Source organism: Thunnus maccoyii, chromosome 4 (assembly GCF_910596095.1).
Source record: "Thunnus maccoyii chromosome 4, fThuMac1.1, whole genome shotgun sequence".
NCBI classification, from domain to species: Eukaryota; Metazoa; Chordata; class Actinopteri; order Scombriformes; family Scombridae; genus Thunnus; species Thunnus maccoyii.
In genome coordinates, this window is record NC_056536.1 from 26,408,703 (window position 1) to 26,434,403 (window position 25,701).

Genomic DNA, 25,701 nt, shown 5'->3' on the forward strand with positions numbered 1-25,701 from the left:
ATGTTCCTCATCCATGTTGATTTAAAAGTTGAGCCCGCCAGTTCATTGTTGATATTGAAAATAAGAAAAACAAAGGTCGATACAAAAATGTGTTTCAAGAAATGACCGACTCAGCAAGCCAAGTTCCTCAGGACGTCCCGTGCGTGTAATCCACGGGTCGTTGGCAATGTGAACATGACATCACTTCCTTATTTAATTTCTCTATACTCAGTTCATGCTACTGGGAAGTGATGTGCTCAGCCTGTAGAAAACCGCAAAACAGCCTGTGTGTGTTTTTGTTTTCATGCAGATTGCGTTAGAATGAAAAGTTACTGTTTCCAGCAGCATCTTAATGTTGGTCTAATGGTTAAGGTGCATATCATATTACAAAAAAAGCTTCTGCAACCGCAAGGTGACAAAAGCAGTCTGGAGAGTTTCACTGTTTACTTGGTTGAACTTTTAAACCAGAAAAACAGGTCTAGTTGAGCTTAGGGCTGATCCTGCTCAGACACTAGTAAACAGCCAACATTGTTTTCTTTGAGCAGTTACAGCGAGCTCCACAATTATAACGATCTACGGCTCTGTACTCTTTCTATACTGACTGTAAACTATGAGGTTCAAGTGTAAATTTGATTTGTGGATTCGAGCCACAAAGTTTTTTTCTGATGCACTGACAGTCAGGTCAGGTGTCAACTGTTAGATCTCTCTGTACCATTTACAGCAAAGAGTGAAAGTTGTTCCTTTATTATCTCAATTCCTATCAGGCCTCGATGGGCAATAACCTAAATTAACGAGCAAGTCGGCTTTACGGCAATACTGGATTAACAAGGATAGCAGCATCTATGTTTATTTCACTGGATAAGCCAAAAACAACAGAACTTCCATGTGGTTATTTTTATCTACAAACGTTTTCTCGATTGAGTTTTGTGGATTAAAAAAAAAAAACAACAGTATATTGATATGATGTCAGATTCTCTCACAAGCCCATTTGCATGTACAGTTCTCCTGATGATGTTTATCTATGCATAAAAACATTTCAGGTACATATTAGGTATCAGTTATTATAGGCTGGATGATCACAATCAACGGTGGAAGAAGTATTCAAATCCACAAACACCTGTTGAAGGTCAGACAAACCGAAACGGTGTGAACTAAGAAATATTCCAGCAGTCCACGAGACAGAGTACGGGAGTTTTTCTCATTCTTCTACAGTTGCATTTTCAAGTTACACACGTGTGAGGCGCATTCAATTGTGCAGGAATTTTATTACAATTTTTGATGACTATATCCGCATTCGTAAAAGTAGAAACGCCACATCGTAAATCAACTACAAGTCTTGGATTCAAAGTTGTACTTGAAAGTACAGTTTGAAAGTATCAAAAGTTATTACGCAGAGCGCCCTCTTCCAGAGTTTTATACTATTAATCATGTATATTATAGTATTAGATAACTGTTTACAGAAAGCTCGTTTTAACAACTTTAACGTGTCATATGATGTAAATTTATCAGATGTTTTGTATATAAAAAACTGAATCTGCAAAGTGAGAATTATCTGCAGATGTCGAGTAAATGTAGTGAAGTAAAAAGTGCAATATTTGCCTCTGAAATGTGGTGGAGTAGTAGAAGAATGGCTGGATTAACCTGTTCGGGGTCCTGGAGCAAAAATTTAGCCCTTACTGACCTCCACCTACTGCCCTCTGTGCAATGTGTCTGTATCCTGGCGCTCCTATGCTGAAATGATACCTAATTTGTGTTAGTTTATGGTGATTTATATAGGAATATGTACTGTGTGAGCACAATATCAACTAAAATAGTTAAGCTCTAGATTTCGACCCAGGACCCCTCTACAAGACACAAGTCACTAATAGCGGACCCACTGTAGCTGAAATCGTTTTGTACTTGTGTAAATTTCCAAACACATTTGCAACCTGGCGTTGTGTAAAAGTGTAGAGTACCATAACGTGGAAATACTCATGTAATACCTCAGAACTGTTTCATATTTTTGTTATTGTGAGCAAATCCCAAATGAAACAACCAAAACTAACAATGCAATAGTCTGTCTCTCAATACTTCCCAACTTCCTTTCTTTGCCCCAGAGCCTTGAATCTTTTTTTAAAAACAGCTCCTAAAACAGCTGAGAACTGTTTTTTGCAAACATTGGCTTTGGTGTGGTAGTGAGGGAGCGGGATGATGTATGTAGGTGTTTTTACATGTTTTTGGACAACAATGGAGCTCTGTGACATAGAAGAATAACACTTACACTAAACAGACAATACTTGTTGGATTCAGTGTTTGTTTACATGTTTCATGGGATTTGTTGGTAATACAAAAACTACAGAGGATCTCCTGAAACATCCCTAAAATACTCTACACCGCTGGTCACGTTTGAACCAACCTCTATATTCCAATAAGTTTGTTGACCTTTGACATAAGGTTAATTTTTATGATGCAATTGTATAGTAATGAATTATGTCACTACATACAACTTCATCACACTTCTAAAACATATGTTTTCTTTAAATTATAGGTGCATTAATAACCCACCTACCACATGTAATATGATTTAATATTTTGTCAAATTTAGCTCCACCTGAGAAGCAAATAATCAGTGGTGGAAGAAGTATTCAGATCCTTTACTCAAGTAAAAGTACCAATACAGCAAAGTAAAAATACTCCATTACAAGTAAAAGTCCTGCATGAAAATTCCTACTTAAGTAAAAGTACATAAGTACTTGCAGCAACATGTAGTTAAAGTATTGCACTAAAAGTAGTGGTTTGGTCCCTCTGACTGATATATTACTATATGTGACATCATTAGATTATTAATACTGAAGCATCAGTGTTAGAGCAGCATGTTACTGTTGTAGCTGCTGCAGGTGGAGCTAGTTTGAACTACTTTATATAAAGTTACTTTATATACTTTATATATTAGGTACTTTATATAGTTTAGTCCAGTGGTTCCCAACCTAGGGGTCAGGCCCCTCCAAAGGGTCACCAAATAAATCTGAGGGGTCATGAGATGATTAATTGGAGAGGAAAGAAGAAAAAACAAAGTTCTGATACACAAATCTGGTTTCAGTTTTTGGACTTTTTCTCTAATCTTTTGGTGAAATATTGGATCATTTGAACATTTATTGAAATGAAACCATGTGAGAAGTTTAGAGGGAAAAATCACTATTTGGTGAAGCTGTTAACAACTCATATCTGAAATGTGACCCCGACAACACACTGCTTTTAGTAAGACGTCAAAAGACAAAAGGTTGGAAATCACTAGTTTCATCCTTAACAATGTGTTGTATTTTAAAAGCTTGTTATATTATCCATTGTGTCAAATCTTCATCTGAAAAGTAACTAAAGCTGTCAAATAAATGTAGCGGAGTAGAAAGTACAATATTTCCCTCTGAAATGTAGTGGAGTGGAAGTATAAAGAGCATAAAATGGAAATACTCAAGTAAAGTACAACTACCTCAAAATTTACTTAAGTGATTAGTTAATTTCCTACTTTCCACCACTGCAAACACGCAGTGCAAACTAGCTGAGAGCTGGATCCTGCATCCTGTTACTGTGCTGTCAGTCAGTATAGAGGGGGGTTGGGGGGGGCGGAGGGGGGGTCCTGGGAATTCCTTGAAGGACAGCTGATGTGTGAGTAATGAATTTTCCCCTCACACCTGTTTACCTGCTGGTGTTCAGGACAGGAGGACGCAGGCTGGAGTTTTGACAGATGTCTGCTTCAGCTGCAGCAGAGGAACCAACCCGAACCTAACGAAGGCGGGGTTTAAGAAAAAACAAGGAATTTCCTGGTGAGCTACGACAACACGGGAAGGTAAAGTTTGCTCCGTTGAAATGTAAACTTTTAAATCCGTAAAAGCAGCGAGGGCCGGGCTAATTTAATCACAGTTGATCAGAAGCAGTTAACCCCTTCAGTTATAACCTGCCGCCTTTGACCGTTACATCACGATTACCTTCACTTTGACGTTAGCACGGCAACCTGTAGGTAGCAACTTAGACGGTAGCTAGCTAGCTAGCTTAGCTTCTGAACGTTATGTTATCTAAAGCTAACTGTCAGGCTGCGGTATGTGAACTCCTACAGACATGTCTTCGTAGAGTAAGCTCATATTTCACAGTTTAACCTCACAGCCGCTTCATTGTTGTGTTTTTGGCTCTTCTAGCTTGTGTCTGAATGTTGCGGCTAGATGTGGCTGAATGATGTTAGAGAGGAAGCGCCTGTTTAGTCACAGAGAACAACTCAGTCGGGCGGAGTCATTTCCCCAAAGTTGTTCTAACGATTATCAATTAATTTATCGATATTTCCTTCGATAAATCGTGTACTGTGAAATTTCAGAAAAGTGGAAAAATCCATCACAACTTCCCTCGGTGATGTCTTCATATTCATATCAAAAATGATATATTATATTTTCATTACAGATTATTGATTATTTTCTCCCAATTAATCAATTAGTTGTTTGGTCTATAAAATGTTGATCACTGTTTCCCAAAGCCAGATATCTTTTTTCATCTCAACCAACAGTCACCATCCAAAATATATTCAGTTTATTGTCATAGAAAACTTAAGAAAGCAGAAAATATTCACATTTAAGAAGCTGGAATCAGAGAGTTTGGACACTTTCTTCTTTAAATAAAACAAAACAAACTCAAAACAATGAATCAATTATCAAAATAGTTGCTGATTAATTTAAAAGTGGGCAACTTATCGATTAATCTATTTATCATTGCAGCTCTAGTACAATGATAAGAAATGCAGAAATTCTCATATTTGAAAAGCTGAACCTGATAAGTGTTTGGTATTTTTTGCTTGATAACATTAAATTGATTATCAAAATGTTTGTCAATTAATTTCACCTTGATCGACTAGTTGTTTCAGCCCTATCAATACACAGATAAATACGAAATGACTGCAAATGGTTTCTTCTCAATTAGAACTTTTTTTAGAGATATAATATTTAAAAAGATTTATTAATTGATATTTAAATCCATCGTGAAAACTAGTCATTTATCTAGAGCTGATAAGTTGATCACCAGAAAAATTGACAACTATTTTGATAATGGATTAATCATTTTGGTATATAACTGCTGATTGATGGATTAGTTGCCAGCTATTTAGATACTACATTAATCGTTTTGAGTCACTTTTTAAGAAGAAATTTCCAAATTCTTTCATTCCAGCTTCTAAAATGTGAATATTTTCTGGTTTCTCCAGTCTTCTGTGACAGTAAACTGAATATATTTGGGTTGAGGACGTCACACTGGGCTTTGAGAAACAGTGATCGAGAGTTCTTCAGCATTTTCTGGACCAAAAAACTTATCAATAAATCGAGAAAATAATCAACAGAGTAATCGATAATGAAAATAAACATTAGTCGCAGCTCTATTTCAAGCAGAAATACCAAACATTCCCTGGTTCCAGCTTCTCAGCTGTGAAGATTCACTGCTTTTCTTTGTCTTTTGTGATAATAAATTAAATATTTTCATGTTGACTGTTGAGCAGGCAAAATAAAACATTTGATGACATAATTCCTGGCTTTAGTAAACTGTGATAGACATTTTTCTGACATTAATCAAGATTAGACATAAGCAGGGCTTTTATATAATCGTAAATTGAATCTTTGGGTTTTGGTCAGTTGCTGGGACAACCTTGGACTTTAGGAAACTGTGACGTGCATCTTTTATCTTTTACAGAAGTAACCTCTGTTTAGCAACGGAGCAGATTAAAATCTTGATGTTGTCCAAAATAAATGTTCTGTTGCCTTTTAAGGAGGTTCCTAAAACTGGCCTCCAAGCACTAAAAAGGTTTTAAAAGATGATTATAGTCACTGTAAATGCTGTAATATATAATATAAATGCTGTAATATAGCACATCTATAATGTTTGGTGATGATGGTAGGACTTGATGAAGCTTAGTGCTCATTGAGTTTTGCATCCTTGTGGACCCGACGCCATAATATGAAGAAATTATGTAAGAAATGTTGGTTTTAACTTAATTTAGTAGGTCAACCACATGACCACTGTTGTTTTTACCACGTGCCTCAGTTCCCCAGACACTACCAAAAACATGAACAGGTTTTCTTTATTTTTCGGATTTATCTACAGTTTTTTTAGCATCCTAAACTCTCAACGTTATCTGTCTCTCTCTCTTCAAGATGAACGTGGGCGTAGCTCACAGCGAGGTGAACCCCAACACGCGGGTGATGAACAGCAGAGGGATATGGCTCACCTACCTGCTGCTGACCGTCGTGTTGCACATCGTGCTGCTCAGCATTCCTTTTTTCACCGTGCCGCTCGTCTGGACCCTTACCAATGTCATCCACAACCTGGTGAGTTACAATGACGACGAACCTGCACTGAATAACAATTAAACTGCAGTACTGTAAGTAGTGTAGCGCATTTCTAGGTCACAAAATTCTTACAACCTTAGCAATTGTCAGGTTTTCATGTTAATATACTCTTAAGAGAATTGCATCGATTACATATCTGAAATATATAGCATTTATTTTTAGGGTTGTGCAACATGACAATAAAGTTTTGTATCTTTCCCTTTAATATGTCTCGGTGTTTAGACAGTTTTGGGCAATGTTAAAAATAAACGAGTGAGGCTGCTGTATGTCATTTTGGGAAATATGCTTATCAGTTTCTTGCACAGTTGCTTGAGAAGATGGATATTCCTATCATATCTGTCTATTCAATACGAAGCTACAGTTAGGAGATGGTTAGCATAGCTTAGCATAGAGACTGAAAAATCTACCTACCAGCACCTCTAAAGCTCACTAATTAACACATTATATCTTGTCTATATGAAACACAAAGTGTAAAAATGACAAGTTGTGGTTTTATGGAGGGTTGTGCTGAACTATTTCTCAGCCGGGCGCGGTGACCTCTGAAGTATTTAAGCAGTAGAGTAGCTTTAGAGGTGCTGGTTGGTTGTTACCCTCAAACAGAGCCAGGCTAACCGTTTCCCTCAGTCTTTATGCTAAGCTAAGCTAACTCTCTCCTGGCTCTAGCTTCGTATTGAACAGACAGATATGAGAGTGGTATTGATCTTCTGTGGATAGATATGATAATTGCATCCATACCATCAAGCAACTACATATGTCAGGTATTTAATTCACTGGATTAAAAAGAAAATAATAATAACAGAAATAATGTGAAATGCTTCATTGTTTGCTATCATAATCAAAGATCAGAAACAATTTAATTGCAGAATTGTAACAACAGTGTCTATAAATGATTCACTACGAGGTAAATCTATAAAGAAATAGTTGATATTGAGAGTTGTTGGTGTTGTTGGAGGGCAGCTAATGAAGCAGTGGTATAGCTGAGCTTCTGTGGAGGATTGTTTATTGAAAAATATAAACTGGAGGGAGACTGAAACTGTAATTAAAGTTTAATCACATTTCCATTTGATGTTCTTGTACCCGATTTTATAAAAATACCATCTGAACCATCTCTCCCCAACATGTAACTGGACTGCAGAGTCTCTCATGGAGAAGATACAGATGCTTTATGTAATCGTGCAGCTTTGTGTCAGAGTATGAATTGGTTGATCTGTCTGTGTGGCTGATGGCAGTCGTGTATTGTATCTCCGCTGTGTGCGGTTTTTCCCCTGCAGGTGATGTACCTGTTTCTACACACAGTGAAGGGCACTCCCTTCGAGACACCAGACCAAGGCAAAGCTCGTCTGCTCACACACTGGGAACAGATGGACTACGGGGTCCAATTCACAGCTTCACGTAAATTCCTCACCATCTCCCCAATTGTTCTGTAAGTATGTTTGCTGCTCATTTTGAAAGGTCACCGTCAGAGCTGTGCAGTTTGCAGTTTCTCTTTCATTATGATGATTTCATCAGCATGCAGTAAAATACATGAGTTGATGTTCAGGCTGTTGGGGTGGCTGGCTAAGCCCCTATCCCACTCAGTTACTGTTACTACGCCTGTCGAGCTCTTCACGGCTCATATGCAGTTTACAGTAATGTGGCAGAATTAGCACTCAAACACAGGAAGTCGCTAGCAGATTGTATCAGCTGTAGCTAGCTAACTAATTAGACAACGTTAGCTTCATGAGTCACATGAAAACGATTATCAAAATAGTTGCTATCACAATGTTTAACTGTATGAAATGCTCTTTGGTCTTCAAAATAATGCAAAGTTAGTGTTATTACTGTAGGCAGTAAGCCGGACATGCTTGTGTTTTTAGCTTTTTCTTTTATTTTAGAGCAGATAAAGACACAGTTTAAGCCAAATCATACACTTTTGCTCTTGTATTTTTGGTTTTGGAGAGAGTAAAAAAAGACACCATCCTCCAAACTCTTACTGTTTGATCAGGCATGCGGTGCTTAGTTATGGTTTCTAAGCTATGATTGGTTGATTGCTGTTCGAGGGAGGGGTTTATCAAACAATTAATTGAGCAAATGATATCTCTTTATCTCTGCTAATGAATGAGAGTGCCTCTCAGTGCGATTTTTGCAATTCAATTGATTGTGCCTCACAGTTTTAGAGTATGGAGTGAAATAAATATGATTTGTAATGATGTTAATTGTACAATCAAACTGCTGTCCACACTGCCAGGTATGTAGCAGCTCTCACACGTCCTTCATTTGATCTGCAGACTTTTCACACACTCATGTTCCAGCCACAATCAACTTCAGTGCACTATCAGAGCACCCGAGTGCAGAAACAATCGCTCAGCTGTGAAGCTTTGGAGATTGAAAGGCTTTATATAAACTGATGCACTTCATGGAACACAAATGTGAAAAGAAGGTTTTGTGAAAAATAGTTATGTGACTTTTATTCTTTCAGACCTTCTACTTAAATTCTCAAATTCACCAATACATTCAGAGAGCTGTCACAGAAACTGACACCATGCTAGACTCATATCTTGCATGCCAAAAGCTCTGCAAGATAAACTCTTAACCTGTGTGGTTTTGCCTGTGTGGTAATAAGTTAAAGGCTGTATTTTCACTTTTGATTATGTAAAGCAAGACTGTGTAACTTTTTACTGAACCGTAGTCACTGCTGCCACAAGTGACCTTTAGGGGATAATGGTAAATGCTACAACAGTGTAAAACAAAAGTGAAAAGTCATCAGCAGTCTAGCCTGGTAATGTCAGATACTAGACAATATCTACAAGGGCTGGGCGAGAAAGCAATCTCGATATGGGATCATAATATAAGTTATGTCGATTGCAATGACAAACTTTGGACATTTTTTTACTCGATAGGGATAGATCTAACAGCAGATATAAACGTGACAACAGTCAGTCTGCAGTTTTTGACCTGCACGGCAAAGCACACATCCATTTACTACCATGATTCATTGTTTGAGCTGCCAATGAAGAAAGTGGATGTCCTCTGGAAAAGAGTTAAAAAAATGAGTGGAACCGAGGGGCACAAAAGCGATATGATGATACCGCAGCACACTCAGATTAGCCTCTATGTCGGAGTCTGTCCCCTGGTAAACATTGAACCCAGGCTGGCAAAGAGGGACAAACTCTGCCGCATCTGCTGATGAGGCTACACTAGTGCTAACATTAGCAGGGCTACAGCTGGAGTGTCTGTCACGTCTAAAGTATCCGAAAAAAAGCTGCTTTAAGTCACAGACACTTCTCAGTCATCACACATCATCGTTTTAACGAGGCTGCTTCGACTGTGGATTCACAAAGCTAACTGCTAAACTAGGCTAAGCACAAAGCTAACAGAGTAGCAATGAAAGGCTAGTTACCCACTAACACTAGTGTTGTTTCATAAAGAAAATTAGCTCATCTAGTGATATTTAAACTCAGAACACAGAAAATATGCACAGAAAATAATGCAGTCAGGTAAGATAAATGAAGAGGTGTATGTGTGTATATATATATATATATATATATATATATATATATATATATATATATATATATATATATATATATATATATATATATATATATACTGTATATGTATATATAAATAAAGATGTAGCTTAATGGCTGGTTTACAATTTTTCACTTTTTACTCAGATTTCTACCTGTAAAACTGAGAGATGGCCAAAGGATTCTGATGTGATAGTAGTTGTTGTTTAAGTTATGCTAACTTGTATTGTTCTGTTAGGCAGATAAAGCATGTTTGCAAAGTTAAATGTTTTCATTATGTATTTCTATTTTTATGTTAATAAACTGTTGTAAAGTTTAACTAATGAACCCTCTAGTTTCTTCAGGCTTCAGTCATTATCAGGATACTCTTCAAATTAGCAGCATAATCAGATTATATATCATGATAAATACCGATATTGATCAATATGGAAAAAATCATATTTTTTGCCATATTTTTGATATCTACTGGTCAAACCAGACCAGATAAGGCTGTAGCAGCACACCTGAGTGTATTTTATTGAGCAGTGGTGTGTTTTTATTGCTCATGAAATCAACTTTTCATTTGTAAAAGGACGACTGTTATTTCCTCTTTCAAAAGTTACATAGTGTCTCTTTAAACGGAAATGTTGATCCTCATTTGTTGATGTCACGTTCACACCGTTTCCCTCTCTCCGCAGGTATATTCTTGCCAGTTTCTACACAAAATACGATCCCACGCATTTCCTAATCAACACAAGCTCCCTCCTGAGCGTCCTCCTCCCAAAGTTACCTCAGTTTCATGGAGTACGGATATTTGGGATCAACAAATACTGACAGAACTGATTCAACACTGGATTTTAACCACCAACACTGGACTTTTAGTTTTCTGTTTCTGCTGAACTATTGTTAGGTTTAGAAGTCGACGAGAAGAGTTTATCTGTTCAGACTGTGTGGAGTAATATATGAAAGTTGCAGTTCGTGCTGCCTCTTGTAGCCTGAGAAAGAAAAAAAAAGCAGTAAATGCACTGCTGCTGTTTCATGAAAGTAATTTTATTTTTCTTTAAGGACATTTCCTGTCAGATGTTTTTGTTGTCAAAAAGCCAGATGCTTTGCTCTTGTCATGGAGAGAGAGAGAGAGCAAAGTTTGACCTGCACTGCTTTCGAATGTGATCTTTATTCATTATTTTTGAAAATGCCATCACTCTCTGTCTTAGACTTAATTTTACAAATGTTACAAACTGCACTGGCTGCAAGTCTGTAAACTGAGTTTCTGGTTGTCGCCATAAATGTGAATGAATGTTTTCATTCATTGTGGCCGTGTGGTTCATGTTCTGAATGATACTTGCAAGTTTCTTTTTTTTTTTTTTTCCATGCTTTCTTTTTGATTTACTTTTAAGGATTCACATGCAGTATGCATTTACATGCCTACAATAAACACTGCAGACTTTGTTTTGCTATGATACACATAATCCTGTAATTTACTGTTTAATTTCAAAGCTGGATGTCTTTTTTTCCGGCGTATAAAATGAGCGGTGAGAGCTATACGATGCGCAAATGTTTGGTCATCTTATCTGTATTCCGCATGGCCAGAGAATGCAAAATCCTTTTTTTTTTTTTTTTTTGCGGAGGTTTGTGAGAATCAATTGATCGAATGTGGGCCAGTTTGGCAGCTTCGGGGGAACTCCAGACACTTTACATGGAGGCACCATGAAGGGGGGCTGTCACAGTTTTTGCAATGTGTTTACATATCCAAAGGGATTCCCCCCCTTCCGCATGTGTTGCTGCTGTGTTTGCATCGCAGTGAGGTTTCCCTGTTACAGACCTGTGTTTTTGGGGAAGTAGTTCCTAGCAAATGCAGCGGCATGTGAATGCGATTACTCTGTTGGTTATGCCAACCAAAGTCTGGGAAAGATGCAAATAACGCTCGATGTATCTACTGTTTCAAACATGTGTAATCGAGTGTAATTTGGGTGTTCCTGCCGCTTGGACAAGGACAATGGAGACAAGCCAGTGGTGGGATGCAGACTGCAGCTGGGCTAAATGTCACAGTGTCCCCAAGACATCAGATATGGCTACCTGGAACTAGAGAGTGGGAGAGAAAGGATGAATACATATTTTTTTTTGTGACTCCTACTGTACTGAAAGATTTAAGATAAGGTTATCTAGCTTGAACAGCAAATTAGGTCATCCACTGCAGTTTTTCCCAGTTCTGCTTCCACTTTTTATTTAATGTGAATCCAGTAAACCTCGATGAGAGATACAAGATAGATGATGAATATTTAAAACTGAGGCAATTCAGTGCAATATATTGAAGTATATGCCATCAACTTATTTTTTTTAAATTGTTTTAAACTTAAAAATATTAAATTTAGCTACATAGAAAGATATGCCAAAGAAGATGACAGGGGTAACGTACAGATAAGATAAAGGTCAGAAATTTCTTCTTTGCCACAGATGGTAGAATTTCCTGAGACTTCTTAGAAAATTAAGGTCATATTTAACAAAAAATTTAAAGTTAAACAGAAGCCCAAGAGACAGGACAACTAAGAAAAATCACTTAAGGGACTGGCGAGGGGGGGGGTGGGGGTTTCAAAGTTAGATGCAGTTTCACTTAGGGATTCTAGGTAAGAGACAAAAATCAAAAGATGTAATTCATAACGCTGGTTTTAAGTGACTCACTTCCCAAACACATAGATTAAAACTGTTTACCGATGCTGTTAATAGTCACATTCAGCCTCTGTAAATGCTGTGATTGACATAATTCAGCCCTCTGCTGTTCGTAGAGTGGAAATTCCACTTTATCTCCCTCCACCTGGTCATGTATTTAGTAACAGTCTTTCTAATACTATCTTCTTATCTCAAGCAATTTCGGTAATGGATGAAGTCATTACTCAAGCAAAAATGCCCCAAATTTTAGCCTCTCTGCTGCAGAGATTTGCTGTTTTTTTTATGTTTTGTCTCGTTGTGCATTGAATATTTTTGGATGTTGGGATTGTTTTTTTTTAGACAAAGACAATTTGAAGATGTCACCTCTGACTTTTAAAACTTGTGATGGGCATTTTTTTAAACAATTTTCTTGCATTTTATAGACTAACTGATAAACAGAAAACAGAATGAATCATTAGTTGCAGCCCTTGATGCAAATAGCAAAATATCTTGAATTGTTCTTGGGAAATACTACAGAAAAACAGAAAGAAATCCTGTTTTAGTAAAAGGTGAAAACATCCTTCATGAAGGTAAAATGTTAGTTTTTTGGCTTTAAATACATTTCATAATTAACCAAAACCATGTGGACATTAAATAACACCCAATAATCTCTTACAATGATACTAATAATGCATACCAGAGCTGAAATATATTTTTTTTTATTCAAAATACTTTGGGAATATAAACATGAGTACTTGTACCTCATCATGCTGCTATCTCAGAAAAATGAGAACTCATCACAGTGACGTGGATACATGTAACCTGAACGCTCCTAGTTTGCATTTGCAGGGAGCCCATTTAGAGCCTCAAGGCTGTAAAACACACACAAAAAAAAAAAAGAGTTCTGAAAACTAAAACATAAACGTATTTCTGAGTTACGACTTAAGACAACACAAACTACAATCACACAGTAAAAGTTCAATTGCTTTGATCTCCAACCGGTCTCAATCACTGAGTTCATAACTTCAAGTTTAACAGAAGCCTTTGTTCCCCAAAAAAAGAAGACATTTGGTTTTTGGTGTTTTGTTTTTTTGAAAATACATCACATTACCATTTTTAACAAATCTGACCACATTTGTTCTGCTTGTCATTTCTTGGATGAACACTGTGACGCAAGTTGGCTCGTATTACTACGATGACAATCCAGTCATTTGTTGACCCCGCCTCCACACTGATTGCTCAAAGTCAGTCTTTGACGTTTACAGAGAAGCCACAGGGAGCCGTTCTCCAATCACCTTTTCTGAAAGGCAAAAAAAAATGATTGTTTCTGTTTTCTTTTTTACACACATCCTCTGACACTGCGCTTCCTCACTCTGGTTTTGTCATAGGTTTAATATCTTCTTCTTCTTCGTCATCTGTGTCAAAAAATTCGTCCTCGAAAAACGATCCTCCGAAGCCATATTCCTGCGCGTGGACGGACACCTCGTTTGACATCAAGTGAGGTGACCCTTCGATAAAATCAGCAAACCTGTGGATTATAGTGACCATATCAGTAAAAACCTTTAGATAACATGTTATATGCAAAACATTTACTGTAAGAGTAGGTACGTCGTACACATACACTGGTTTTTACATTAGAAAGATATCCAGTTTCACTTCTGTGAAAGACCATTTGTTTTTTTGAATATGACCTTTCTGTTAAAGCGTGAGTTGTTTTGCATTTTGGTTAAATTCATTTTCATATAACTAGACAACAATCTGCAGTTTACTTAGGACAGTTAATCAATCTAACATTTTGAATAAATTAAATTAAAAAAAACAAAACAAAACAAAACCTGATGATTAATGTCTCAAATTTGATTGTTCTCAATTTCAGCCCCCAAAAGTCAATAACATTACTGAAAACAGTACCCATAAAACATTAATAATTCAATTCCCAAGAGGTTTGTTTTTCAGTGATAGATTGCTCCTTGAAACTGGAAACATCTACGAACTTATTGATGCTGTTAGAAAGTGAAGGAGGCAACAGAGGATCCCAGACAGTGTTGGGCCACATGGTTTTTATTCAACATTTGTTAGATGGTGATTCTTTGTATCCACTAATGTATGTAATATCGCATGAGTAGGTAATCTATGTTTACTGCACTGATGTCCACTGCATGGTAATAGAGGAGTATAAAATTTGTTTTAAAAACTTCCCTGCTTATATTTTATATTTATTAATTTAGACAACAAAATTCAGTGCCTACAAAAAGCATTAAATGGACTGAACTTGCCTTTCTAGTCTTCCGACCATTCAAAGCACTTTTACACTACGAGCCACATTCACCCATTCATACGCTCAGTGGGTACAAAGTCCCAACCTGCCCATCAGAGGGAATCTAATCTTTCATACACTGATGACGCAGCCATCGGGAGCAATTTGGGGTTCAGTATCTTGCCCGAGGACACTTCGACATGCAGACTTAAGGAGCCGGGAATCGAACCACCGATCTTCCGATTAGTGGACGAGCTGCTCTACCTCCTGAGCCACAGCTGCCCCACAATCCCCCATTAATCCCCCCTGTAAGTTTTTATGTATTATTGTTTCACAACATTGAATCAAAGGAGATTTAATGTGGCTTTTTTGACACAGATCAACAGAAAAAAGCTAATTGGTTTAAGAAATAATAATTAGTTAAATGAAGATCACCTGTGTGTAGTCAAGGGGTTTCAGTTGATTGTAGTATAAAAATACCTGCATCTGGACGGCGAGTCTTAATCAAAACCTACAACTTCTCTGGTCTTACACTTTTCTGTTGATCAGTGACAAAACAACCACGTTAGAAGAACATGCCACCAATTTAACACTATTCCTATAACACTGCTGGACTCGATGGATTGTTATTTTTTAAGGATAAAAAAATTCGACCCAGCAGAACCAGAGATAACGTCTTTTTTTATTCCATGTATTCTTCTTCCTTGTCAAAACCTGGCGTCTACATTACCCACAATGCCACTCAAACATTAACAGTTCAGTCTCAGATTCGAGTGTGTTTTGCTTGTAGCGGCTCATGTTGCCTCAAGCAGAGATGAGATGAGAGAGAGGTTACGGTTGAATAGTCTTTTTTTGCTTAGGAGGGTTCCTAACTGAGTGAAATGACCCGGAAGTATCTAAGTGACGGCCATGATGAAAGCTGGTAGAATTCTCTAAATGCTTCCTTTCTAATCTCCTTCAGCCTACGGTACACGTGACCATCCTTTACGAAAGCAAAGGAGATCATTTCATCCCACAATTCCTTGCAGCAGCAATATTTAAGGTGATATGAGATGTTTTTAGTTTTAAATGATGTTTTTAATTCAACATGTTTGAAACTTAAGAATGATGATGTGTACAGTAGTAGATTTATGGGCCTGACATGTAATGTGTATCTCGCATATATTTAACATTTATTTCCATACAATAATTGGTATTCAGTAGGGTGAGCAAGCATTCTCAATGTGACAATTTCATTTCAGTTTTGTGAACGGTAGCCTATATCTATAAGATCTTGGTAATGAAGTAATATTTTTCACTGTGTTGTCCACAGTTATATAGCCTGCATGAAACAACACGGTAAGAACGCACAGGGCAAAGTATCTAAGATGAGCTTTTTGTTGTCCATCTTTTCAGAACATTGTAGTTTCTCCACATCAACAAAATCCGCCATCGCCATCTTTCCTTGACCTCATGATGTTTTCCATTGAGGTCAAGGAAAAGCGGTTAGGAAGAGACGATAGGACGTATGTTTCGACCGCAGCAACAGACTTTGATGTGTAAAATCAGTGTTTCCGAGTTCCCCTTTAAATCTTCTTTGGTTCAATGTTGTAAGACAATATAACATGAAAACATTTGGGGATGAATACTCTTTATAACTCTTTATAAGCACTGTATTGAATCACAGTAACTATATATCTTCATGGTAATAATCTACTGAGTTATTAGCTAAAATTAGCCTAAATCAAAAGCATCATGTATCTAAGTGAAGATTTATATACGTAGGAAAAGAAAATCCCAATATCAACCTTTTTGGGGACTGAAGCCTGGACACTGCCTTCCACGGGCTGAACTCTGGGCTGTTACAGTACTTCCGCAACTCTTCCAGCGCTCGCCGAGTCTCTTCCTCCGCTTGCTTCTGATACTCTTCCTCAGTCAGCAGGCGACGCGGCTCTGGCTTCCAGTGAACAAACCTTCTGATCCTCCTTCACAACAATTATACAGTATTACTATACAAATACAAATGAATGTGACAACCAATACTAAAAGGGAAAATGCAATATAACACAGGCTGTTACATAGATCACTGCTGAGATTCAGAAGTTTAGGCAGAAATATGTCATGCAACACTTTCCAAAGAACAAGTGACTTTAAATATAGTAGAGATCATATATAATGTTGTGCAGTATCAGAAACTCTTGTACATACAATAACAGATCTACATTATACTGCCTGAGATAACAGAAACACCAAACAAGCTGTCAAAGAGTGGATTTTCAGTTTAACATCTCGCTGTACTCTTACGCCACCTTCTGTCAGCATTTGAAAACACCCACCTCCATGCAACAACTGCCAGATAGACTGGATACTCCAGATGTTTGGAGAGCAAAGCCGCCACGATGATGGCGAACGCGACTTGCTGGATTTGAATTCCTAAATAAATCAGGAGCAGGCCAAAGAGCTGCAGCGTCCACGACAGGATGTTGATGCTCTTCTTATCCACCAGAGGACCGTATCGATAACACACAGCAAAACTGATGAATCCCACTACCACCACATAACCTGACAAAGACAGGAAAACAGAGATGTCACAGTGTTCAAGAAGAACTAACTCTGTGGAGAGCTGTGCAACGTAAAGACTGCTCGCTGAATTGCAGCTTCTGTATAAGTTTCAGTGTGACAATAGAGCTGTTTTACACATGTTTTTTTTTTTTTGGCCCACAACCCATCATAGTTCTGTATGAGGGGACAGGAGCTAAAATGGCCTGCTGAATAAAGGGCCGGTATAAGATAAATAAGGTTCATATTGACCAGTAGAAGATCCCTTCATAATGCACCTATAATGTAAGTGATCGGGGACAAAATCCACAGTCCTCCTTCTGTGCAAAAATGTATTTAAATCTGAAGCTAATATGAAGCTTCAGTTGTCCAAATGAGTCAAATCAAGTAGATATCTTTCAATGTTACAGTCCGTTTTAGTACCAAAGTCCCTCTTTTTGTTACTATACTTCCACTGCAGCTCAACAGGGAAACACTATGAAGTTGAACTAAATACCTTTTGGTTTGGGGCTGTTGCTTGGCAAAAAAAACAAGCAGTTTGAAAAACTTTGGAAATTATGATGAGCATTTTTTTATCATTTTCTGGCATTTTATGGATCAAATGATTCATCGCTTAGCAGATGTCATAAGAAAATAAAAAATCAACAGACATACAATACAGACAGAGTGAATAGTCTGTATTTTAGTGAGGAAATAAAAATACATGAAGAGATTTGTTTGGCTCTGAGCTTCTCAGTCACAGTTGAGTTGATAAATGGCAAAGTTAACTTGTATTCATGGATTGTGCATCCATCGTTTACACACGTGAGTGCAAATAATTGGACTCCTCATTTACGGCTTAAGTATATCCATCTGGATTAGCTTTCGAAATATTCCTTTCACTGTGCATGTGTTCAGTCTATTTTAAGGAAACACAAAGATATCCACTTGATATGACTAACTCAGACTGCTGAAGCCTCATATAAGCTCCAGATAAACTTTTAATGTATTTTTGCACAAAATGACTTGAAAGCACATTTGAAGGTGATCTTCTAATAGCCAGTATGAACAGGAGGAATGATTACAGCGAGGAAAACCTCTTTCAGTGTTCATATGGACACTTGACTGTTGTTTTAAGACAGACTTGAAAAATTGTGAACCTGTCCTTTAAGAACTTTAACTATATGAAGTTTGTGTGCATGAAGGGTCTGTACCTAATGCCATGTTCCAGTGTTCTCGCAGAATCACACCGAGATTCCTGCAGACAAGCTGGATGGCGTACACGGAGAATGACCAGCCGCCAATTATCAATACGTAAAAAGGGCTTTTCTGCGGGAACAGCAAACACAAAGTGTAGAAAACTTAAGTAAGAAAACAAAGATTATTCTGTAAAATCATGAATGTTTTGAGGATAAACAAAAGACCTTACCTTTGGCAAAAAGCGAGCCAATATGAACAGGAGGATGATGAGGGAGGCGATCATACCTGTGCTCATACCGGCAGAGTAGAAGAAAACTTGACTCCTTCACATGAGAGATAAAAGTATTTAATTACATCATTTTTAGGACTTAGAGCAAAAAAAAGGAAAAGAATGGAAAAGAATTACCTGCTGAGTGAGTCTGCAAAGAGGAATAACAACGTTCCGGTGAGGAATACCAAAAACAGATAGATATCAAACTCTGCAAGGTAAAAAAACAAACATCGTGTTGGACATGTGATCAATAACGAGCAGATTAATTATGTTAATTAAAAGTTTTCCCACTTACTACGAATTGACTTGACAGTGTACTTAGTGTTATCAGCGGGGTCGATCTTGAAGCAGGTCTTCTTGCTGAACAAGCTGATGTTAATGGTGGTTTCATTGTGGCCCTCACGTAACAAGCTCTGGAACCAGCCCCAGACACTGAAGCGCTCCAGCTCCTGCAGCTCCTCCTCCCCATCTACAGTCTCCACCTTAAACGTGTTTGAACTCCACACTCTGACCTGTCAGAAATTCTTCATTATTATGGACCTAAAACACCTTTATCAACCGTCTGACTGTGCGGAAATGTGCTGCAAAATATAACTTATGTTTTAATAACTTTTGACCCTTTATATTCTATTTTTCCAATGTTGAGAATCACAACATATGTCTGCTTTAAACCAAATTTGCCAGACTGAGGGAAAGAGAGCTGTAATAGCACTTTTTTAAAAACATAATTTCACTGTGCTATAATTCAGAAAAATCATTAAAACATAGAATAATAAAGTCTCTGATTTGACAGGAGACCATTCATCTAACTTACCTGAATCCTGGTCCAGATATGCTTCCAGGTCGGCAGTATGGCGTTGTTATAACAGAAGAGATTGGACCCTGTCTTCACATACTGCTCTCCATCCCCGAGATTAAGTATTAGAGACTTGTTTCCTGGGTTTGATGAGCAGAAACATGTATGTGATACTAAGACATGAACAACACATTCAAAAAAATGACGTATTTAAAGGCTTTTAGGCTGGTGTTATGCTATACTTTCTCACAGTGGGAAAGCACCGGTGTTACTAGTAAACTTGCACCATATTATATTCAAGTGACCCAGACAATATGACCAATACCAGGACCCTGAAACCAAAGCAGCCAAATTTAAATCAGCCGTCATTAATTTTATTTAAACCTGAGCTTTTCCTACTGTGACATGTCAAAATGCATTCCAAGAGAAACAGCTGATGTCATTAAATCCCATGAAAAGACTAAAACCAACAACAGTTTGTTTGTCTGTCTTAATACTTTCCAACTTCCCCACCCACTGGTTCCCACTGGAGATAAAAATCTTAAAAAACAGGTCAAATATAGTTTCTTTTTTTTTTTTAGTAACGGTTCTTAAAAACAACCAGACGCTGCAGTTTTAGAAAACATGATTAAAACAAGAGTAAATAGTGCATTTGTGACTATTTTCAGCTGTAAATAATGCATATGTTGTGCTGTGGTGAGTATCTACGGCAGCAGGATGGTGTATGTAAGATCACCCACGGCAACATGTGGCTCATTTAAGTTTTTGGACAACAATAGAGATCTATGGTACAGAGGAATAAACTATATCAGGCTTTAGATATTTCATATTTGTAGGAAAAGGATTTTTGTTGTTGGATTGATTGATGATTGTAAGAAAAATAGTGAATATCAGCAGCAGCAACAACATTATGTGACTATTTAGAAGGAACATTATTAAAACAACAGTGTGTAAAATTGTTGAAAATGACAAATGTACTGCTTTTCTCTGGATTGCTTATTGGACTAGAACAAGTTTAAGACATCACCTTGAGCTCTGAAAAAACGTGAGGGGAAGTTTTCACTTCTAAAAACTAACTGACAGATTAAGCAAATTGAAAGAATCACTAGCTCAACCCTAAAATGAACTTTATGAGCTAAACAAGGGTGGTGCTCTTGCAGGGTGATTGTATTGGGTGGCAATTATACTTGCAACAAGTCAATTACTTGTTTAGTCAATTGAAAGCAATTATGATAATCAATTTATTAGTTTAGTCATTTTGTTAAGCAAAAATGCCAAACACTTGCTGGTTCCAGTGTCTCACATGTGAGGATTTGACAAACCTTTCCCAGACTTTTCCGTCACATGGTTGCAAATAAATAAAAGTTTGAGGCCTAAAGAAGTTAAACTCTCCAATATTTCACCAAAAACAAATATTAAAGAAAAAAAAAACATATTTATGAAACAGAACTATGTTTTTGCTTCTTTCCTACTCAATCTAGCATCTCATGACCCCTCAGATTCATCTTGTGACCCTTATAAAGCAAACTAGCTCCACCTTGACCAGCTACAATAATAAAACGCTGCTTATGCACTGACTGTTAAATTTATTTAAGATATCAGTCACAGCCTGATTTTCTGCAAAACAGTACTTTTACCATAGTACTTTGAGTATATTTAGCTGGTAATACTTCAATGCTTTTACTTAAAGTATTGAGTCTGTCTTGAAACAACAGTCAGGTGTCCATATGAACAGAGAAAGAGGTTTTCCTTGCTGTAATCATTCCTACTGTTCATAATGGCCATTAAAAGATCCCCTTCAAATGCACTTTTAATGTAAGTGATAGGGGCCAAAATCCACAGTGTGTCCACAGATGTCAACATTTAAAAGTTTATCTGAAGCTTATACAAGGCTTCATCAGTCTGAGTTAGTCATATCAAGTGGATATCTGCCTCTTTTTAGCATTAAATTCCCTCTTTGTGTTTCCTCGGACAGTGTTTCCCTGTTGAGCTGCAGTGGAAGTATAGTAACAAAAAGAGGGACTAAAAACGCTGTAACATTGAAAGATATCTACTTGATTTGACTCATTTGGACGACTGAAGCTTCATAATAGCTTCAGATAAACTTTTAAATACATTTTTGCACAGAAGGAGGACTGTGGATTTTGTCCCCAATCATTTACATTGTAAGTGCATTATGAAGGGATCTTCCAATGGTCAGTATGAACAGGAGGAATGATTACAGCAACGAAAACCAGTTTCAATGTTCATTTGGGCTCCTGATTGTTTTAAGATCTGAAATGCAGGACTTTTACTTGTAATGAAGTGTTTTTACATTGTGGTATTGATACTTTCGCTTAAGTAAAGGATCGGAGTGCTTCTTCCACTTCTGAATAAAACAGGTTTATGATCAGTGACGCAGTAGTTTTATATTTGGGTCGTTATGAGAGACGTGAGGGTGGGGCGGGTTTCTAAGGTCGAGAAACGTTAAGATTTGTCAGATTTATACTCAGCAAATCTTCAACAGCACAATAAATGATTAATTTAAATGATATTTCTCTCCTATATAGTGATAGAATCAGAGAAACTGCCAGCAGTGACCGCGTTATGTGAAAAGTGACACAAAGTCTAAGCATAAACTAACTTCTGTAACGTTACAGTCTCACTGCATCAGAGACGTTAAGACAAGCTAACATGAGTTAGCCGGTAATACTCTGTTGTTTAAAATACGTATCGATTAAACTAAGGTGTCCGTTGCTGCCACGTAACACTTCATCTTACCCGTATCCTGGTGTGAGGTTCGAGGTAAGCAGATAAGCAGCGCCATGAAAACCACTGACTTAGCACTTGCAGAAATGAAAGCGTTTGTCATTTTCATGCATCCCGCCATGATGATAGCACCATATCCCTCCTCTTACGTTTTAGCCCCGCCCCTTCCTCCTCTACCCGCAATGTTGAGTTACAGGCCGTCCAGCCAATCACAGCAGCCAGGCTGGATGTCGTCATCAGTGTTGTTTTTTTTTTTTGTTGACATGTTGATGAAACTTCTGTCAATTTATTCTCTCAGTGTGAAATAACAATGACATTTTAGTCTGATTCTCATGTTTTCAATACCACTGATGTTACTCTGATTTAATCTTAAAGATATCATTGGTTACTATGACAATATGAGTAACAACAGAGGTTTTTAGGTTCTCAACCTTGTTTCTCTCTCTTCTAAAAAAGCAACAGGTTTTTCAGAATATTACAGAAATATATTTGATGAAGGTAAAATTGCAATTTTCTAATGTATTTCCTTATTTTATTTTATTTTATCTTATTTTTTAAAGATTTAAGAAAATATATATTATTCTTATCATCATTTAATTTTATAAAGTAAATTTTAATTTTAACTTATTTTGAATATTTATTTGTCTCTCATTGCATTGAATTATTTTGTTTTCATCCTTCATTTTTTAATATTTATACACCAGTTTTTGTTGTTGTTCAGCACTCCCATATTGTGCCTGACATCATATGTACTTTTTTTTTTAAAGTAACAAAAATTTATACTGAAGAAATCTTGAAAAAAAGTGTTGTGTCAAGTAGGCAATGAAATCTTATATTTATATTAAACAATATATTTCTGTGAAATATAATATATACACATAATGTATTTCTTTAATTTTTTTCATGGCCAAATATATATATTTTCATATTATAGCTCTGGTCTAATTACTTTACACTCACCCAGCACTTTATTAGGAACACCTGTGCAATATAATGCAATCCAATACAACAGCTCTGCCATAAATTCAACTTTTATGAAGCTTATACATTTTCAGTTTTTGTTGACATTGTTAGAGAGTTGATAATTCTACTTTATGTTTATTACTGAGGTTGTAAATCTAATATTTTGTTCAACTCGTGTATGTGAATGCAAAATAATAGGAACACTATATAATACACCACCACCACAAGACAGTAAGAGGCTGTAGTTTGACATTGGTGGAGTCAGTAAATACAAGGAGAGATACACAAGCTGCTGGAGGATTAACTACCATCATAAATGAAGGTGTAACAGTGGATTTGGCCACTAAAAACACTGTGATGGATGTAAACACTGGGGACAGTAATAAATCTGAAGGGTCATGGTAAGAAAATTTAACATATACAGAAGCATCGCATCTTCATAATCTAATTAAAGGTAGCCACTGCCAACTTTGTCCTAGTTATTCAGCGTCAGCCCTTTTTTTTAAGAGATTGTTAATATGGGCCTTAAAAGACCAAATGTCAGCTGAATGTCAATGTATTTAAATAAGGAAAGAAATTCAGCAGGGGAGCAATCAAACGTTATGACTGGTTGAATTGGCAGCAGTCTTAGGTTTGAAAAAGCACAACATTTTGGATTTACTGCCAATTAGTTTCAACTTTCAAGACTTTGACTGGATCAAATTGAAGATATTTTGTAGATTTGCCAAAAGCCTTTTAGAAGAATCTAGGTTCAAAACAATTTATCTTCTGCATTTTAAGGAGTGGCTGTATTTGACAGATCCTCCACAAGATAATAAATGTACAATGTAAAAGTAAACACAACGCTGACTAAACATCGTGGCTCCCTCCTGTGGACAGTCAGAAGAAACGCCATCAACCTGAGGACAATGACAGCTATTGTAACAGAAACCAATAGAGTATTTTCACAACAGATATATGTTTTCCATTCACATGTCGCAGTTTCAGTGCTTCTGTGTTGTGCACGCTCACTCACTGTGGTGTTTTAATGGGACATGTAATGGGAGGCAGCCACTGTTTGTATTATTATCTACATCTGTGCCTTTTCCTGCTATAACTGCTCAAAGTGTCCTCTGTGAAAAATATTGTCTTTAATAGGAGAGTCTAAACGTTTTAACATGGGTCCAAACAGATGGCCTGATAGTGATCATTGATTACTAAGAACAATGTCACTTATGAGCAATTAGTTTGTTGCAAGTGATTCATTTGTCATATTTGCTCTTGTAATAATGTGTAATAAGCAAGTGATTTAATAATTTTACATCAGATACAATGATCATGTAACAATCAAGTAAATGGAATATATTTTTACTCTTTATTCTTCTTTTTAATATTAATAATAATAAATAAGTTTATTTATACAGCACCTTGAAAACAAAATTACAAGGTGCTTTGCATGAGATAATCAAAGTTAAAACATGTCAGCAGTACAATTAACTGGCAAATAAAAGTACAGAAATCAAAATACAATAAATACACCACAGGATTAAGATAAAAGATGAGATAGGAAAATAAAACAGATAACACACATCAGAACTGGGAAGATAAAACTTTGGGCTCTCATTACTTGAAGGCTTTTTGGAAGAAAAAAAAGCCTCTAATCTTTTGCCGCTCGGCCCTCCGCACATTTAATTCAAATTCATGCAATGAGGTTGAAAAGGACTGTTGAAAACAAAATTACAGGTGGCTTTACACAGGATAATCAAGATGAAAACATTTCAGCAGTACAATTACGTGAAATCAGACAAAAGTACAGAAAATAAGATAAAGAGTGCAATAACCAAATAAAACAGATAACACACATCAGAACTGGAGAGATTAAACTTGCTGCGTCACTGACAAATGCACATTTAACTCAAATTCATGCAATGAAGTGTACAAGGAAAAATGTCTCCGGCTTAGTTGGCTTGATAACCCTCAGACTGAGACAATGAACCAGTCTTCTGACAGACCTACTCCTACTCTTATTGTACTGTCTGGCTCAACCACATGACGTTGCATTTCCATTTTTCTTATTACTGTAGGCCTACAGCTTACAGAGGGTACAAACTTTCAAATCTGTCTGCACCAGCACAACAATAAAAGCTGGAGTATTAAAGAGAAATAAAGATTAACCCTTCTGCTAAATATAATATGTCAAAATAACCGACCACGACTTGTTCATAAACCAGTAAAATGAATACATTATAGCTTTACTTACATAAAGACTAATACAGTTCCTGTATATGAAACCAGTAAACCAGGTCAAGCTGGTATTATCGGTTCATTATGGTCTGCATAGCTATACAGGCCACTCAGGTGTTTGCTTTTTGATACGCTTGTTGTACAAAAAGCATACAGGTCACAGTGAGACTAACTGAGGTCAATGATTTTGTCCGCTCCTTAACAGCATTTATGTGTGAAAACACGCAACATGAGTCAGAAGTCTCCACTTATATTATATC

General features: G+C 36.9%; 2 protein-coding genes across 4 annotated transcripts; one reads left to right on the top strand and one right to left on the bottom strand.

The window, feature by feature from the left end:
• Nucleotides 1-3,694: 3,694 nt before the first annotated feature.
• Nucleotides 3,695-11,289, top strand: ormdl2 (ORMDL sphingolipid biosynthesis regulator 2). Of its 2 annotated transcripts, none has more exons than XM_042410461.1 (4): nt 3,695-3,802; nt 6,138-6,311; nt 7,604-7,755; nt 10,519-11,289. In XM_042410461.1, the coding sequence occupies exons 2-4, from the start codon at nt 6,138-6,140 to the stop codon at nt 10,652-10,654; spliced, it is 462 nt and encodes a 153-aa protein (XP_042266395.1). In that variant the 5' UTR covers nt 3,695-3,802; the 3' UTR covers nt 10,655-11,289. The 2 variants fall into 2 exon arrangements, with proteins under 2 accessions (XP_042266395.1, XP_042266396.1); XM_042410462.1 differs by having other exon boundaries at nt 3,698-3,779.
• A 1,880-nt stretch (nt 11,290-13,169) lies between these two features.
• Nucleotides 13,170-22,410, bottom strand: nemp1 (nuclear envelope integral membrane protein 1). Of its 2 annotated transcripts, XR_006096008.1 has the most exons (10): nt 22,268-22,410; nt 19,526-19,647; nt 19,007-19,223; nt 18,847-18,919; nt 18,670-18,763; nt 18,455-18,569; nt 17,039-17,264; nt 16,511-16,687; nt 15,159-15,261; nt 13,910-13,994 (listed from the first exon to the last, which is right to left on the bottom strand). XR_006096008.1 is itself a non-coding variant. In XM_042410399.1 (9 exons), exons 1-9 carry the CDS (start codon nt 22,374-22,376, stop codon nt 13,835-13,837), a joined length of 1,293 nt encoding a protein of 430 aa, XP_042266333.1. In that variant the 5' UTR covers nt 22,377-22,410; the 3' UTR covers nt 13,170-13,834. The 2 variants fall into 2 exon arrangements, 1 of the variants encoding a protein (XP_042266333.1); XM_042410399.1 differs by lacking the exon at nt 15,159-15,261 and having other exon boundaries at nt 13,170-13,994.
• Between the last annotated feature and the right edge of the window lie 3,291 nt (nt 22,411-25,701).